General features: G+C 33.0%; 2 protein-coding genes across 11 annotated transcripts in view; both read right to left on the bottom strand.

The window, feature by feature from the left end:
• Window positions 1–6,145, bottom strand: part of LOC139528643 (phosphatidylinositol 4-kinase alpha-like) — a 78,359-nt gene extending 72,214 nt beyond the window's left edge. For 7 of the 10 annotated variants that reach the window (XM_071324719.1, XM_071324725.1, XM_071324720.1 and 4 more), the window contains exons 1-6: window positions 5,980–6,106; window positions 4,051–4,167; window positions 3,319–3,412; window positions 2,739–2,824; window positions 2,034–2,109; window positions 315–344 (exon numbers count right to left, since the gene is read on the bottom strand). In XM_071324719.1, coding sequence (XP_071180820.1) covers window positions 315–344; window positions 2,034–2,109; window positions 2,739–2,824; window positions 3,319–3,412; window positions 4,051–4,167; window positions 5,980–6,072 — 496 coding nt within the window. In that variant the 5' untranslated portion in view covers window positions 6,073–6,106. Of the gene's footprint in view, window positions 1–314; window positions 345–2,033; window positions 2,110–2,738; window positions 2,825–3,318; window positions 3,413–4,050; window positions 4,168–5,979 lie in introns of all 10 variants that reach the window. The other 3 variants (XM_071324722.1, XM_071324726.1, XM_071324727.1) reach the window with 2 other exon arrangements.
• An 8,876-nt stretch (window positions 6,146–15,021) lies between these two features.
• Window positions 15,022–17,026, bottom strand: LOC139528606 (small nuclear ribonucleoprotein Sm D3-like). The gene is made up of 2 exons (XM_071324642.1): window positions 16,577–17,026; window positions 15,022–15,283 (listed from the first exon to the last, which is right to left on the bottom strand). Exons 1-2 carry the CDS (start codon window positions 16,890–16,892, stop codon window positions 15,216–15,218), a joined length of 384 nt encoding a protein of 127 aa, XP_071180743.1. The 5' UTR covers window positions 16,893–17,026; the 3' UTR covers window positions 15,022–15,215.
• Window positions 17,027–19,019: the final 1,993 nt, after the last annotated feature.

Raw genomic sequence — 19,019 nt, 5'->3', positions numbered from 1 at the left:
ATTCTTTATATTTGACGTCATCAGGCATGGTCGCCTTTTTTCATGACATCACAATATTGGTAATTCAGAAGAAATCGAGAAAATGTAACACCATAATTAAATTTCAACCAATCATTTGCTGAGAACAGATATTTCACTGGTAAGGAGAAATATTTTCTCATACCACTCAAGAAATTTGAAAATAGCAAAGAAATTAGAGAAATATATATGGTTGGTTGTAATGTACATCTTGTAACAAAACAAATGTTGAATAGATTTCTATGATATAGCACAACAAATAAAAGGATGCATACAAGGTGTTGACATTATATTACCTGTTGGGTCATTATAATACCCCTGGTGGCCTACAAATTGTGTCACAAGTTTATTATTGTAAATTCAGAAATTATTGTGAGGTTCTAATTATTGCAAAAATGTGACAAAGTTGTAAACGCAATAAACTAAACTCGCATTTTGAAAAATTTCATAACAATTTAACAGTATTTTTCTCAACATCGTAAAAATTTAAATCGCATTTAAGTCTAAAATGACATAATCGCAATAATAATTACACACAATAATTTCTGAATTTACAGTATTATACAGCTATAAAATTTCTCTTTTCTTATAATTGAATAAAAGCAAAGGCAAAATTGCTTGATAAAACATTAATTCATCAGAGGACAAGTAATGAAAGATAAGTATAAGATTTAAAACAGCTAAAATGAACAGGAATAGTTAGGTTTCCAAGGTCATTTCAGTGACGTTAGTTGATTCATCATGCAAATTCTCTTTTTTTTCTTTTTCTTCTTTTTCAATTTTGAACTTTTGAGTGATTTTTATTAAACATCTTGAAAAAAATACTGGAGATTGGAGATGGATAAAAAAAAATTACATAATAAAACAATAGATGACATTTGATATCAGTTGATACAATGATTACCAGCCCTATTGATATGACATTAAACCTCAGCCATTGGTCTCGGTGAATATCATATCTCTGGGGTTGATAAATCATTGTATCAACCTCATCAAAAGTCAATAACTGTATAATATTTATTGTTGTCCACTTTAAAATATTTGGGAACAAGGTAGGTAAAACTATTACTGTAAATTCAGAAATTGATGTATGGATTTTATTATCATGAGTAATGTGACTGAGTGGGTATCACAATAATAAGTACTCACATTTTGAAATCTGATACATATCTGTTTGGAGATTTTCCTGATATCGCAATAATTAATCTCACATTTTTATTGATTCTTCAAAAAATCATAATAATAAATGCACCCAACAATTTCTGAATTTGCAATATCTCATACAAGGAGGTTAAATTTTTAACACTGATATACCAGATAGATGTAAAAATTAAAACTATTAACAGTATGTATAACTTAAAAGTTAAATTAAGCTTCAGAACCCCCAAAGCCTTATTCTCTAAAATGCCAATATTATAAAGAGGTTCTGTGACACGAGGTGGAGGACCCTGCACCTCTCTAGTGGCTAGTAATTGATCAATTAAAGACATCAACTTTACTTAGCAGTAAATTAAATATTTCTTCCATCTACACATAGGAGCAAAATGAGAAAATTCAGCAAAAGTCCAACTAAATATAATTCCAGCAAATTTGCTAGAATGGCATATGGGTATAAAAAGAAGCTAGGCAATATCTGGTTCCAAATTCATGCATTAACAAAACCTTCTGTGTTTAATATAATATTTTCTAATCTAGGTTTACTTTGGGAGAAACAACATTAATGCATTTCAGATTTTCAAAAGTTAAATGTAGGCTAAAAAGCACAATAATCAGCGATCTTAAGAAAAACAATCTTTTATGACAACACATGAAGCAGAAATTTCTTATTTTTTTTTATAACTTATGGGCTATTTTATCTAAGGTTTCATAAAAGTGATCATGCAGCTTTTGTTTGTTTTATATCTAAACACTACCTTAGGCAATCAGATTTAGTGGGAAAATGGCTAGTACAGAATGTTAATTATCCTATTCTATATGGTACACACAAAATTTCAATGCAATTTTTCCATAGTTACCTTTTGGGATATCATATTTGCTACCTTCACAAAGTTTTGTTATAACTTCTAACACTTCAAGCTGACATGATATGATCTACAATACAAGTTGTAAATATATGCACACAAAATAACTATTTCTTTTCAATACTTCAACCAAGAATAAAATGTAAGAATGAGTAAGAATGAGATGTAATAATGATTGAGATGTGAGTGTGAAATATTGAGTAGACACCTGTCTTTTGTTGAAGACTGTACCTTTGAATGTGTCATTGGGTTGCTGTTTTATTTAAGTATACCTAGCTAACTTCTTTCTTTTATTAGTATGATTTCTTTTCTAATTTACACTGAATAATCACTTTAAAGACCAGCATGCTAAAAGACAAGTCACATGATGACTTTATATATCTTTGGCTCTAACTGACAATCCTTAGTAAACAGTGAGAAAATGAGTACATACTGTCAACTTTTCAAAATAGTAATTTTAAGAACTAAAGTTCTATTACATCTGTTATACATGTCAAATATGCTTCTTATCTTATACACTATTTAAATGAGTATATATGTGCTTAAATGACATTTTATTTCTTTGATCTTCTGATTGAATTTACAAATTTTATGGAGAATTTCAAATGTCATCTAAACATGTGTCATTAGAATAAAATCCTCCAAAAATTGTGAGGATTGTGAGTAGGTGAGTAGCTTTAGATGTAAAATCTGTTTTACCTGTTCCCTCGAATCTGAATCTTCATAGGCAACATCACTCAGTATGGTGTTGAGACAGAAACTAAAACATTCCGAGGAGGGTAAAACTGAAACAATAATAAAATCTTTCCTATATTCTAAAATTGAATACTATGTAAAATTTGTTTCACTTATTTTTATACCAGAACTAGTGTAATAAAATAACTAATTCTGGAATCAATGTGGAATATTTACAACTTGTGGCCCAACAACACAAAGAATTTATTCATGCTGTTCAGAATCTAGTGAAAAAATGAATTGTTCATATTCCACTTTTAAGAAATTTGCAAGCATTGTTTATATCTTTAATTGATTTTCAGTATGTTCATTGACACATTAATCAAGGTTTTGCTTATAGTGTTTAGTTTTCATAAAATTCATTTATTCATTTATTTTATTATGAATTTAAAGTAAGCATTTAAAAGAGTTTTCCGTGATTTTCATTCAGTGTTTAACTCAAAACATTCTTTTGCTTGATTTTCAGTTAATTATAAAGAATTTCCTGGATTTCCATTTAGTGGACAACTTAAATCCGACTATTTAAACAATGTTTTATACTTACTTCTCCCATATACAGGTTTTTCTATACCGACCCACTTTGCTTTAGTTAGACCTTGCAAAACATTCAGTAAATATGGCAAAATCTTCTCTTTATACTGAAATACAATTTTAATATCAAATAATTAGAGAAAGAGCTATATATCAATTAAAAATTATTAACCAAACAAAACTGCTGCACAAAACAGAAGTCAAAAACATGAGTACATGTAAGGCATGGTGGGCAAATAATCAGTGCAGCTCACCTATGAAACTTCTCAGCATACATTGCACCATAATTGATGTGCGTAAGAAGCATAAATTCATACTGATTTACAATAAAAGTATGTGCAATATTATTTATTAGATAACAAAACTTAGATTATAATAATATTTATACTAAAGGAATTTTCGATTGGACAGTTGGCAATGGTTGGTTTACTCTGAAGCCACAAATGCAAATAATTATTCCATTCCCTAATTAGTTAAATTTTCTTTCAAAGCTTAACAGGTCTAGTAAATTTAATTAGTATATAAACTATCCCATGATGATAAATATTTTTATCAAAAGGATGTAGTAAAAAAATATACAGTTAAAACTAAAGAAATTATTATGGCTTAAATGCTGCTTCTTTCATAGATGTAAATAATTTTTTTTTGTAAATGTTAATTTTTTCTCTTTTACAAAATGTTTTAAAACCGCAAAGATATTGTGCATATTTTGTAGTGCAATTTAGTATAATTTACATTAGCATACCTGTAATCCAGACTCTAGATAGAATATACCTAGAGCTATCACTGCATCTTGTCCACGTTTGTCAAAACGAAATCCTTTTGTTGTCTCCCTTGGACAAAGATCTAAAAGTCTTGTTACCTGAAAAGACAATTTTCTTTCAACAGTGTTCAAAGTGTAATGAATAAATTATATATAAAAAGATCAAGACTTTTAGGAAAACTTCTCAGAAACACAAAATGCACAAAAGTTCAATGTAAGATAAAAAAAGACTTAATTCACATAGTTTTTTCACTGACCCACCCTACCCCACCCCCTTCTTAACTTAATTTGGGAAAAATTGATTTACCAATAGGGATAAATGTAAAAATCGATTTTAGATATATACAAAACTTGCAGAATTTTAACACCCCACCCCCTAACTATTTGATTTAAGTTTTTTTATCCTACATTGATCTTTAGATGTCGTCCCTAAATTAAAAGCAAACTAAATATTACTAGAATGTTATATACATATATACACATTCATGAACCTACAAACTGTCGATACCTGTATCTTGGCATTGAACAAGGTCATGTTTTTCTCTGACTGTTTATGATGTCTTTACACTAAATCCATTGGATGTTGGATGTGTACAGATTGATAATTCAGTCTTAATTTAAATGCATGATTTTTTTAATAGTTGCTAGTGGCTTTGAACTAGTTGTCAGTTTACAGTGAGTACTCTCAGACCTGTACCTACATGTAGTGTATTTTTGTTGTTGGGATGTACAATACCCACTTGTTTTTTTGTCCATCTGATGAGTTAAGCCTTTTTCAACCAATTTTATAGTTCGTTCTTATGTTGTACAGTTATACCACTATCCCAGGTGAGGGGGAGGGTTGGGATTCAGCTAACATGTTTAACCCTGCCACATTATGTATGTATATGTGCCTGTCCCAAGTTAGTAGCCTGTTAATCAGTGGTTGTTGTTTGTTTATCACGTTGGGAACAAACCCCCTGTCATGCCTGTATGGTGATTGATTATACCTGTATAGAGGAATAATTCTTCTATAGAGGAATAAAATTATCCCTCTATGGAGGGTATTTTTGTTTTGACTTGATTTAAAGCAAAATAGGGCAGAATGGCATTTTCTACTTATTATGGCAGTAACAGTTGATGCACCAATTGATGTACTTAATTTAATATGCACATGCCCAGTTTGCTGCTTATCTGACTAAATATACAATCTTTTGTTCACCATGATTGAAAGCTGTGATGATCAGGTAAATAGACGTATTTACACTTGTATGCAAATTTGTCTGCCATTACGTAAAATCACACAGGTTCCCGTAAACTTTAACATCATAATTCAAAACATTTGATGTCACAAATAAAAAGTAATTGTTACTTGACGTCAAAAGGTGATTTGGAGTAGATCTAAGGTCATTCCGCGGCAAAAAACAGCTAAATATCAAAAGTGTAAATATGTTTATTCCACTCACTTATGCCTCACTGAACAGAATTTCTATTGTTAGATTTAACATGAAATTTAAAGGTCAACTATTCCTTTTGTTGTTGATCAGGTGTTAAGATAGGTATACAATAGATTTCAAATTTTGTCACTTTAGCGAAAAACTGGTCATCCCAATTTTTAGTAAAGTGCATATGTTGAACATGTTGAAATTATAGCCAATATAACTAGAAAATGCCATTCTGCCCTATATATATATATATTTTTTTATAGTTTGCTTTAAATCCAGTGTAAACAAAACCCCTCTATAGAGTGACAATTGTTATCCCTCTATAGAAGGATTATTCTTCTATACAGGTATAATCACCATACAGGGGGTTTGTTCCCAACCTGTAAAAGACAAACAGGATTTCCAGACACAAAAATTTCAGACAGTTACTATGTTTCCACAAAAAATATAGTAGGAAGGACAATTTGCTTTACATAAATGTGCAGACCTTTTCAATTGGAGCTGGATTTGAAGCTGCAGTAGCTCGGGCGAACTGTCGCAAAGCTTTCGAAAAGAAATTTTCGGCATCTGTCATTTTCATTTTGGGGTAGTGAGTTATCCCCCATGACAAACATAAAAACAAACCATTTCAGGTGCACGTTCCGGAAATTATAAAAATAAATTGATTGCTTCGCCTAGCTCAGCTGGATACGACCGCAGAGGTACAACCCTGAACAATAAACACAATATCGCGCTTGATACAGGTCTTAATTAGGATTGTTATTATATGTTTGACACATAATATGTTTCTGACACAGAATATGGGTACAAGTAAATCGGCACCTGGCCAGATCGAAACTTAAAGAAAAAGTCAAATCGTCACCTGGTTAAATCGGCACCTAGCTATTAATCATAAAAGTCTTAAAATAGAAAATGACATACAAAATCATGGCTTAAATTAACATTCCTTGTGGTATAACTTCAGAGAGATACGTACATACATCGTTCCCGTGACATGTTATTTTCTGGAAACTAGAAAACATGCTTACTCGTCGTTGACCTCTAATTCCTTATACCCACTAAACACATAACGTTCAAAGAACAGATATATCTGTTAGGACAGAGACATATATACATATATATGTCTCTGGTTAGGACTATAACCCCTAAATCAATCGCAAACTTCATTTTGTGGTTATTAACTTGTGTTTAAATTTCAAATATTTCTATTACTTTTACCAAGGAGGTCATTTCTTGCTTTTACTAAAGTTATTGCCCGGAAACGGCCAAATGTCTTCGGAAGACGACGTTACGACAACGTGATTCCAATCAGGCCAAATATGACAAAACTAGGCTAAACCTGGGTGTTCCTAAAGGAATCCTGTGTTTAAAATCACCAGTGACTTGACGAATCAGTCTAATTTTTTTAACCTCTGACAGTGGCGGATCCAGGGTAGGTTTCAGGTGGTTGGAACAATTTTTTGGCTTATCAATGCATTTGAATGGGAACTTATAATTGGAACCCTCCTTTATCCTGGGTTGGGTTTAATCAGTGCGAGGATTTGGTTTACACGAAGACTTTAGGGATAAAACTGAAGTTTTTCAAAACTGATAAGGTAGAAACTATGAGAAGATAAAGGACCTTTTCCTTTTGAACTGCTTCAGAAAAATTGATAACCCGTTTTGGAGTGAAGATTCTAACTTTCAATGAGTAAAAATAAGCTGCCAGATGAGCTTCATAAGCAATCATCTTTAAATCAATTCAAGAACTTAATAAACTCTTGGTCTGTTAGCTCATGCCAATGCTTGCAAAACCAGTTAATTTACAGTAGCGGATCTAGAGGGGGCGTAGAGGGCGTACGCCCGGCCCTCCCGTTGCTTGGACTTTTGTTTTTGGTACTTGAAATGATCAATCAGACTAGACTTTCCCTTGTATATAATTTTTATGAGACAATTCTTTACTAATGAATATATTTTTCGCTGGTATTTACTGATTGTCAAAGTAATGTGATTCGCTATGTTGGAGTTGACCAGTGCGTCGAAAAAACGTCACTCAGTCATTTTGAAATTGAATTACATATATTGAACAAGAACGTATTAACTTCTATGTCACAGGGTAATGTCACCGTAGCTATTTATCAGAGTACAGTAATATACTAGTACTACACTATATGTTGTGTGTACTATATATATAACTGTACTCTGATAAATAGCTACAGTGACATCTATTTCACTTTTCCACAAAACAGAAAGTAATACTTTATAGACTTACACTCTCAAAAAATTTTATAAGCTCTAGATAGATTTAAAGTCTAGAAGGTACAAACCATTTGATTTGAGGAGGCAGTCTGAGATATTTGAAAGAAATTATTTTGTCTGAAACAAACATTCTGGACGTATCTGGATTGAAAACAATAATCCTGTCCCAGTTCGGCTAAACAGACATTCAAGTCAGACATGCAAAGCCCCGGCCATGTAAAAAATACTTCCGTTTTTATTCATTATGTTCATTTAATGCTAAAATAATAGAATTTTTTGTTTCTATTAGCAAAAAAAGGTATATTGAATATTTTTTTCAAGACCAGACTGCAACCTGTTTGCTGTGTGTGGCCTTTATCTCTTCATTTGTCGACCGTCATTCATAAATTCGTTGTCATTTTAGACTCATTCGTAGCCTTTGGTTGATTTGGAACCCCTCACTTCCCTTAATTTTGTTGGGTGAAACATATCAACCAAACGTTTGGATGAAAATTGCTTGCTTGTTTTTATTAACTCTTGTCGGTCGTATTGTGAATTTCATCGAATAGCCCTGCGTATATCTTGTTCGCAACAAGAAATCTGTGAGGTTATGATAACTTAACTTACAACAAACCGGTGAGATTTTTCCATGTTCATTTTTTACTGACGAGTCCCACATTAAATATATCAGTACATAGCTTTGGATCCATACGATCATTTTATGATAGTACTCATACCACATATTTCTATATCTAATTAATAGGCAGAATACAGTATCAAAAGTCCAACCCTTATATGCACTTTACAACTATAAAATATACATGACCCACGCCAGGAATCGTTTAAAAAGTGCATATCACACTTATTTTATGTTTTTTGCCCAAAAAAGGTCCTATTTTTTTTAAAACTTCGTCCCCCTTTCCAGAATCCTGGATCCGCCCCTGATTTATGTTCGTTACTTTTTGGTTTGTTGCTTTATTTTCAGCATGGCAAATTTATTTTGTTATCTTTACTATAGTGCTTCTGCTGCTTTGTGTTAGATTTAGAAACTAGCTTTATGTGCTTTTAATGTGCTTTTTATGTGCAAACCATTTATTCGTGCTTTTGTGTTTTTATCTCATAATTGCATGTATCAGTATGTGTTTAACTTTTAAGATGCTTAAAAGAACTCTTGTGCTGCATGTTTATATATTGATATGAACTCTTGCTTTATATGTTTAATTTTGTGTGCATGACTCAATATGTATGTTTTGTTTGACTTGTTGTTATGCCGGTTTTAAAAGCTCTCCAGGGCTTATGTTTGTAATTGCATTGCTTATACCGACTCTAAATCAAGTTTTATGTCTTATCAACGAGACTTTAATGAGGTGTGCCGAAATTGCACACCTGCATTTAATATATACTGCACATCCGTAAATAATTCAAAATGCTTTATTCTAGGACATTTTAATTGTTATTGATCTAAGATAACTTATTTTTCTTGAAATGATGCAATGCTTACCAATTATGTGGAAAGGTCCTGAAACATCTATAACATTTCCGATAAATTATGGAAATTTGAATACAATAATTTTGACTTCAATCCGCAGTGATTGCCTTTCTATAAACATTTCTTGTTCTTGAAATATATCTTTCATAACTGTTTTCACCAATGGATCAATGCCACTGCCGGTAGTCGTTTCTTCCCCGAGGGTATCACCAGCTCAGTAGTCAGCACTTCGGTGTTGACATAAATATCAATTATATGGTCATTTTCATAAATTTCCTGTTTCAAAACTTTGAATTTTTCAAAAAAACTAAGGATTTTCTTATCCCAGGAAAAGATTACCATAACCGTATTTGGCACAACTTTTTGGAATTCTGGATCCTCAATGCTCTTCAACTCTGTACTTGTTTGGGTTTTAACTATTTTTACCTGAGAGTCACTGACGAGTCTTATGTAGACGAAAGACGCGTCTGGCGTATTAAATTATAATCCTGGTAACTTTGATAACTATCGAAACTGTAGTGAAACAAAGAATAAACAACAAAAGTTTAAGTCACAAATAATAAATAAAATGATTGATGTTTTCTTAACGTCCAGTGGCAAATATGTCATATGTTCAGTACGACAACAAATGAACAATAAATGCAATATGTACTGATAGGTCCTGTAACAGAGATCGACTGGGATGAAGGTATTGTATAGGGACAAATATTTGGTATTGCAACAGGCCACCTATAGACCCTTTTAAGAGTTGTTTCAAGGACTTGGCAATCTATCTTCACGGGGCATTATATTAAGGTCTCTATTTTATCGAAACCAAACGGACGGACAACTTTAGCAAGGTTTGAAATGACGGTCTGTAAAAGACCACATATGACAATATTAGATGAGAACATAATGAATCTGATCCATCAATCAAGATGTCTGTCAGCTGGAGACTTCGTTTAACATATTACCCTAATGTTCAAAACATGCAAATGTCTTCTTTTAGATAACAACTGAAAGGAACGAAACCAAACATGGCACGAATGTTCCTCATGAGGTGCTAACCAAGTGGTGCGACTTTGAAGCCGAGCCATGATCCAAGGTGGCCGCCAGAGGGGGACTTAGTTTAACAGAGGACCCTATGTGAAACACATACAAATGTCTTCTATAAGGGAACAACTAAATAGAAAGGAATAAACATGGCATGATCTTTATAGGTGTTGCAACTTTGTAAACGATCAACCATCCAAGACGGCCACCAGAGGAGAACTTTTTTTTACATAAAAATTATAAGGCCGTTAGTTTTCTCGTTTGAATTGTTTTACATTGTCTTATTGGGGCCTTTTATAGCTGACTATGCGGTATGGGCGTTTCTAATTGTTGAAGGCCGTACGGTGACCTATAGCTGTTAATGTCTGTGTCATATTGGTCTCTTGTGGACAGTTGTCTCATTGTCAATCATACCACATCTTCTATTTTTATAAATTGCTATCTTTAAGAGAACCACTTAATGGAATGGAAGCAAATATGGCATGAATGCTCCTTAAGAGGTGTTGACCAAATGTTGTTAATTTGAAGACATGCGATCCATTATCCAAGATGGAAACCACCCGGGAAGTTCGTTTGACATAGGGCCCTATATGGTATATAGATATAAATCAAATGTCATCTTTAAGGTTCATGTGGACCCTTTGCCTAAAATGGCGGTATTTTCACCTCAAAGTTTACTCGAGTTCAGTATACCTGTGCAGCTGGAAAAAAATAAAGGCATAGCATGCCCTTGATAAATAAAATTCAAATGCTGTACTCAAGGGTAAATTTTGAGGTGAATATGCAACCATTCTAGCAAAAGAATCCACATGAACCTTAAGAGAACCACTGAATGGAATGAAATAAAACATGACCTGAATGATCTTATGAGGTGCTGACTTGTTAATGAAACCAAACATTGCATGAATTTTCCTTATGAGGTGGTTACAAAGTGTAATACTAATTACACTGAAGTGGATCCATCATCCAATATGGCTGCTAGAGAGGATAGGACCCTTAAACAATACATACAAAGGTCTTCTTTTCGAGAACCCCAGATATGAATGTTCCCAATGAGGTGCTGGCAAATTGTTACTTTTTATCCCATTAATCATACAAGGTGGCTAAAAATGGGAGACTTAGTTTAACAAAGGTCCCTATTAGTAACACATACAAGTGTTCTTTGAAGAATACTTAAATGGATTAAACCAAACATAGCATGAATGTTTCTTATGAGGTGCTGAGTGTTGCTACTTTGTCACAAATCCATTAGCAAAGATGGCTGCAAACGGGGCTTAGTTAAACAAAGTACCCTATTGGAAACATATACAAACATTTTCTTCTAGAAAACTGCTTATAATATTGATTGAAACCCAACACGCCGACGGTATGCATATTTCTTTTGAGGTGCTGACAAATGGATGTTACTTTGTAGCTGATTTGTCAATGTCTTTTAATAAAGTCATTTTTGACAATTTCAATGAATATTATATTGGTTATTTCTGTAAACTTAACAAAAGTCTTGTTTTTGAATAAATTATTAGGCCAATATAAAACAAAATTTGTCTGCAATCTTAAACAGCATATCTGTTATGAATTGAATATATTTGTACAAGAATTCAAAAACCAAAATAGAATCAGATCAGCAACACATGCTATCAGGAGCCTCTATCAATTGGAAAGGAGAAAACTGTGTATCTTATAATCGGCATGACTTTATCAGATGATAATCCCAATACTAAAATAAGGCTTACGCATAGTTATATACTTTAATTCAGTCAAGGACCCGTGATATCACGAGTGTATTCTAGTGTGCACTTAGTTTCAAATTAATTCCAAATTGATTGAACATCAACTTCATCAAAAACTACCTCGACAAAAAACTTAAACCTAAATGGAACAGACAGACGGACGGAAAGACGAACGGACGCACAGACCAGAAAACAAAATGCTCATAAATTGGGCATAAAAAGAGATTTTCAGAAATTGCTGGCGGGACAATGGTTTAGTTTGAAAAATCAAAACTGTGATTAAATACATATTTGAAATAATGCATGCCTATAACTTATTTGAAATAATACACATATACAGTGATCACAAGCCAATTGTCCTTGATATGGTTATATTTATGTTCCAGACCGTATGAGTATTTGGACCGTACGCGTACGGTCTGACTGATATTAAGAAGTTGGTCAAGCTTATTAGATACAAATGTATATAACAGATCAACATGACTTATATCTCCAATTAATATAAAAAGTTCAACAGCATTTGACATAAAAACTTAATATTTTAACTATTTAAAAAGATCACGCTTATTTAATCTGTTAATCTCCTGTATTTTGCATGCCGGTAATTCATTAATTGCAGCTCAGTATGCTCATTGAAATTGAAGTTATCGGAAGTAAACATAATGTGGGAAGACAATTGTTTTAGAATATTTATGAACTTTACAAAAGAAATGCATATGCAAAGGAACATGCATTAACAAAACATGTTAATGTAAAAAATACGACGTTCTTATTAGAAGCAAGTGTCACCTTCGGCCAGAGTAACAAAATAGAATTCACGGATATACAATTAAGCAAATATTTAATTTCAATTGTTCGCTTATTCACTTTATCATCGGCCATCTATTTTGTAATAATAACAATTTGTATAACTAAAAATAAAGATTTTGATAATTGTTTGTTTAAATTTAACCCATATGATCCCAAAACGTATGATCAGCTGGACCGTACGCGTATGGTCGGACCGTATGTGTACGGTCCAAATACTCATATGGTCTGGAACATATATACTAAATTTAGTCCTGGTATCTATGATGAGTTTATTTGCAAACTTTCAAGAGGTGCTATCCAGCACTTTGATTGTTTATTGTTTTGTAACCAATCAGGCAGTTCGGTTATTCATTTGAATATATATAGTTTAGTTCATATTTTTTTGTCTGGCATATAAAATACAGTCCAGTAAAGCACTCAACCCTTACATAACTTAGGATCACTGTTACACATCGATATTTTAAGAACCAACTATATTTTATCAGTTGGAAAGGACTTGGCTCTTTAAGTTTAACTAAGATTGTCACAAAGTCCAATATGTAACTTACAAAAAAGTACACAAGAGTATAGTTTATAATAGAAGGCTTCTGGTTCACAAGTTATTTGAAGACACCTAAAAAAGCATGTGTTTCAATGTTGATATCTGACTGCAAAATTTATACCTAGGTGGCATTCTGATGTCTGACTGAAGATATCAGTTGTTGAAAGAGACAGAATTCAATTTTTGTTAAAATCAAACTTAATAGTTTAATTTTGGACCCTTTGGACTTTAATGTAGACCAATTTGAAAACGGGACCAAAAATTAAGAATCTACATACACAGTTAGATTCGGCACATCAAAGAACCCCAATTATTCAATTTTTGATGAAATTAAACATAGTTCAATTTTGGGACCCTTTAGGGCCCCTTATTCCTAAACTGTTGGGACCAAAACTTCCAAAATCAAACCAAACCTTTTTTTATGGTCATAAACCTTGTGTTTAAATTTCATAGATTTCTATTTACTTATACTAAAGTTATTGTGCGAAAACCAAGAATAATGCTTATTTGGGCCCTTTTTTGGCCCCCAATTGCTAAACTGTTGAACCCAAAACTCCCAAAATCAATCTCAACCTTCCTTTTGTGATCATAAACCTTGTGTCAAAATTTTATAAATTTCTATTTACTTAAACTAAAAGTTATAGTGCGAAAACCAAGAAAATGCTTATTTGGGCCCCCAATTCCTAAAATGTTGGGACCAAAACTCCCAAAATCAATCCCAACCTTCCTTTTGTGGTCATAAACCTTGTGTTAAAATTTCATAGATTTCTATTCACTTTTACTAAAGTTAGAGTGCGAAAACTTAAAGTAATCGGACGACACGACGCCAATGTGATACCAATATATGACCAAAAAATTTTCTACTTTTGCGGTCATATAAAAACCAAGAAAAATGCTTATTTGGGACCTGTTTTTGGCTCTTAATTCCTAAACTGTTGGGACCAAAACACCCAAAATCAATCCAAACCTTCCTTTTATGGTTATAAACCTGGTGTTTAAATTTCATAGATTTCTATTTACTTTTACTAAAGTTAGAGTGCGAAAACCAAATGGGTTCAGACGACGACGCCAACGTGATACCAACATACAACCAAAAAAATTTCAATTTTTTGCAGTCGTATAAAAGGTGCAAGAAAATGTTCATTCATGAAATATTCATGAATGAAACGCTTTCTCACATAGATTTCTTTTAATTTTCTCTTCAGCCAATGGCCGTTCCTCAAAGTAGTGTTTGTGATTCTTATTTTCAAAATGAAGTTAAATTCATCTGAATTGTCCGTGAACATTAATTCCTTTTTAATTCAAGCTGTAATCTTTCCAAAAGAGTAGCAACTCAAAATATCCAAGAATCAGAATTCTAACACTAGTACTACGTAACATTATCTTGGAGCAGAACATTGCGATATTCTGTCTAACTGGAAGTTGAGGCTGTAGCAAGCTATAGCAAACTTTCTAAAAACAGATACAAGACAGCAACCAACAACCACTGAAAAACAGGTTCAGATCTTAAAATTGACACAAATATTATTGATGTGACTGCGTTTAACAAGTTTGCAACTGAGAGTTCAACTCTACCGGTATTCTAACCTGCAGCAATTGTGTTATAGCACATCATTAGGATGGAGTTATTACACATTACTTTCAGTCTGCTATCTTGGGAAGTTACAATATCATCTTAACTCCAGTGATGAAGAGATCAAAACACATAAATGTACATCAAATATTTTATAAATACAGTGTAAAACATGACAATGTCACATGATCATGAAGAATGTAATGATTCTATGATAAAAACCAAACTTCGCTGTTTTGGATTTTGACAACAATTGCAAGATTTACAAACACTCATCCATTGTCACGATTGTTCAGCTTGATTTCACAAAATGTCAATGAAAGAAAGAATGTTAATGTCTTCTCTGGAATCCTCCTCCTCCTCGGCCACCACCACCACGACCTCTAGCTCCTCGTGCAGCTGAAATACGCAAAATTCATAAATCAGTTCAACTATTATAGGTTCATACATGTCGGTTATTCATAATTAAAATCACATTTGCAAGGCCCAAGCTAGGATATCAGAAAGGGAGAATATGTTATCAATTTCTTCAAGAAGTTAAATTTCATAAGCATTTTGGTTGCATAGTGTTTTTGTGCTAAATCAATAACAAAATATGTAATAAATAATCAACTTGCAATAACTTTATATACATTTGTACATGTACGGGTAACGTTAACTGTTTATCAGTTATCTTTTTTCAGGACCTATAAACTACATGTAACTTTTTAAATCTAGGTCAAGCATACCTTAAAACTTTGATTGATGCGTCAGTTTGTATATGTTGGTATAAATACAACCTAATATTTCAACAACTTTTGATCAACCTTAAATAAGTTTCATTTTGTACTTCATACAAAATTCACTTTTCTATTCTAAAGTGGCTCCAGAAATTTTGTTTGACCAAAGTTTTAACCGAAAGTAATATTGCTGTGATGCAATGTCCAGTAATTCGATCATATGACAATTGAAAGATATGGTCTGTTGATTGATATTGTAGCAACAAATTCCTGTCTGATCAGTACTATCAGAAGTCATGAGCTTTTAACACGTTTTAATACACCTCATCATTATTAGTGTTCCATTTCGGAACATCACACAGGTTCCCGTAATATTTTGACGTCAAAATACCAGTCTGCATGGTTAGCCACTAGTCCGATGCCCCAGACTAGTAAAATTTCATTCGGACTAGTAAGTTTTTGCAAAATTTTGTTTGGCCCAATAAGAAAAATGTCAGAATATTGGTCTTCTGACTAGTAGTTGAAAAAGTTTTTGGTGCAGACTGAAATACAAAATATCTGACGCCATAATGGAAAAGTGATTGTTGTATGACATCACTAGTTCAAGCAAGACAGATTCCCAGGTCAGCTGGGAATAGCGATAAGGTGTATTGACTATCATTAGACTATTGTCTTGATGGTCAGGTCATGGGTGGGGATCTGAACGATTCAACATTTCATTACAGGGATTTGTCAAGTGCATGAATCATTTGTCGAGTCATAATTCAACACAGAACAGCCATAAAACTATAAAGCACCTACAGGCATTGCAAAATCTAGTTATGTTTGCCTTTCAGACCCACACAAATTGGCATTCAGGCTATAATAGCCTGAAATTATGCCTGGATGAGGGCCTAGGGAGAGAGGTGGGCATCCGATTTTACATAAAATACAGGTTACCCATGTAATTAAGTTCCCACAAGCTTTTTTATACCTTGTGCCCTGAGAATTGCAGATTTCCCTCTTCCTGCACCTCCACCAGATCCTCCTTTCACTCGCTTGAACATAGGTGCATTTTTCAACATATCCGGCAGAATCATGAATCTGATCTTGCTTCCACGGAGATAGACGTTTTCCAGCTGTGCAACTCTACCGTCTCTGTACGTGCATGTTATTGCTGTCATCTGGCAATTCATATTGTCTTCAGCCTCAACAAGCTTGCCTCTGTAAACTTCCCCTGTCGTAGTTTCACAGGTGACAATATGACCTTCTGCTTCATGGAGAACCTTAATTGGCACCCCTATAGACATGATGATGTTTTTGAAATGCCTTGATGAGTATAAATTAATCTAAATTGTTGCCAGATATCACAGATGATGATGGATTTTTTCAGTGCCGGCAAAAATCAAAACAAACAATGGCGGATAACGCGCACCGGTCGTTTCCGTTACGACTAAAAACCAAAATTTTGGTAATATGAAACAACGCACCAAAACTGGAATGATCTGTCACAAACTAAGTGACAGGTCATTTAATTTTTTTTTACTTACCCTTGATTGATAAAAAAACATTGTTTAAAACAATTAATTGCATAAAAAGCCATTGTTGTGAGCTGCATCGAATAAGGATCAAACTCAGACTCTTACACAGGGACGAGATAATAACTTGCATATCACATCTATAGTTGGTTAAAGAGCTCATCAGAGCTCAAGTTTTGACTGTTATTGTGTATACATATGCCAACTTATCATACATATATATATATATATATATATATATTTATACTGTATCAATATACAATTTTGTGAATAAATATAGAAACGTTATAGAGTATTATAATATATACTTTTATAATAAAATCTTCTCTTGCACCTGTGGATGGAGGACAATAAATAAGCGTTCATAACTGTAACAGCAATCCATTTCTTGCTTTGTTTTAATTTTTACAAAATCAAGGTTGTAGCAATATAACTTTTTCAATTCTACATTACTATAATGTAAGCATATTAAGGGAACACCCATTTAATTTCAAGAGTAGAGATTATGGCTTTTTCCTAAAAAAAAATTATTCTGTTCCCCAATTTTATGAACAAAAATATTGTTGTCAAGCAGACAACAAAAAAATATTAATCTGAATCCATATTTCCTCCATACCTAAAATGTCTTACTCACACAAAAATACCATATTAAACCCCCCTTAAAGTTAAATAGTTGCTCCCTAAGAATTAATTTATGTTTGGCAGTTTTTCACAGATGTTATTATTTGGAGTAGGTGAGGTTGCAAGTTGAGATTTACAGTTATGTCAGGTCAAACTAAATTGTAAATACACAGTAAGAACAAGAGCAGGTATCCAGGATACATAATAGTGAATTTAATTTATCTGCATCTTCCAGCAAACCATAACATGGTTGTATGATTTTAATTTTAGTTTCTTGTGTATTTTTTGGAGTTTCGTATGACGTCCATTATCACTGAACTAGTATACATTTTTGTTTAGGGGCCAGCTGAGGCACACCTCTGGTGCTGGAGTTTCTCGCTGCATTGAAGACCTATTGGTGGCCTTCGACTGTTGTCTGCTTTGGTCCTGTTGTTGTCTCTTTGATACATTCCCAATTTCCATTCTCAATTTTATCATCATTTCCAACACATGTTAAGCAAATGGTTGAAAAGTAGGATGCTATATATGTGTTTACCCTCTTTAAATAAAGAATTTATTATTATTATCATTATACACCACAAAATATTTGAAGTTAACTAGATATCATTGAGATGGGAGCCATCTCTGTGGGTCCCGCTGTGAATAATGTGCATTAAAAAATTGTATCTTTACCATAGGGTGCAATCAACAGTTTTTTACGTGACGTCATTCTGTAACAGGGCATGTAATAGTGGACCCATCATGCAGAAGTCAGATATTCATAGTTATATAGATATCTATACATCAATGGAAAGATAATTCTATGAACTTTCTGAATAAATAAAAAAAAATCCAACATCTCTTGTTTAAACATGCAAATTGGTACAAGTTATCAGCTGGAAATTAGGCATTTTCCCCCTAAAAAACCTTAAAAAGACCACCTTTGGACACACGGATCAGTAACCTGTGCATATATTTGAGATTTCTTATAATATGCATTTCGAAGAGCTTATCCGGCTGATTTAAGAAAATGTAGTTTCAGCCTACGTTCGCCTGCTCCGAAAGGAGCTATCTTACCTGACAAATCAAAGTGCTTTTTGCAACAGGTGAAAATCAGCTGTTTATGGAGTTGCCTCCCATATAGTAGGAAGTCACAAAAACATTTTTTTTTTTTTAAATCTTGACAAAAGTGGCATTTTAATTGAACTTCAATATATGTTTTTCACATTGAACATAAAAAACAATCAACTTTTTCATTTAGTGGTATATAAATAGCAGGGAATTCCATCAGTATGTAAA

Source organism: Mytilus edulis, chromosome 6 (genome assembly GCF_963676685.1).
Source record: "Mytilus edulis chromosome 6, xbMytEdul2.2, whole genome shotgun sequence".
Taxonomy (NCBI): domain Eukaryota; kingdom Metazoa; phylum Mollusca; class Bivalvia; order Mytilida; family Mytilidae; genus Mytilus; species Mytilus edulis.
This window is presented reverse-complemented; position numbering and strand designations above follow the sequence as displayed.

Bases quoted from the DNA above. Each gene is read 5' to 3' on its own strand.
- LOC139528606 (XM_071324642.1), bottom strand. From the start codon at position 16,892: ATGTCTATAGGGGTGCCAATTAAGGTTCTCCATGAAGCAGAAGGTCAT. The intron at 15,284-16,576 runs GTATAAAAAAGC...TGCGTATTTCAG, and splicing joins TGCAATTCTCAGGGCACAAG to CTGCACGAGGAGCTAGAGGT.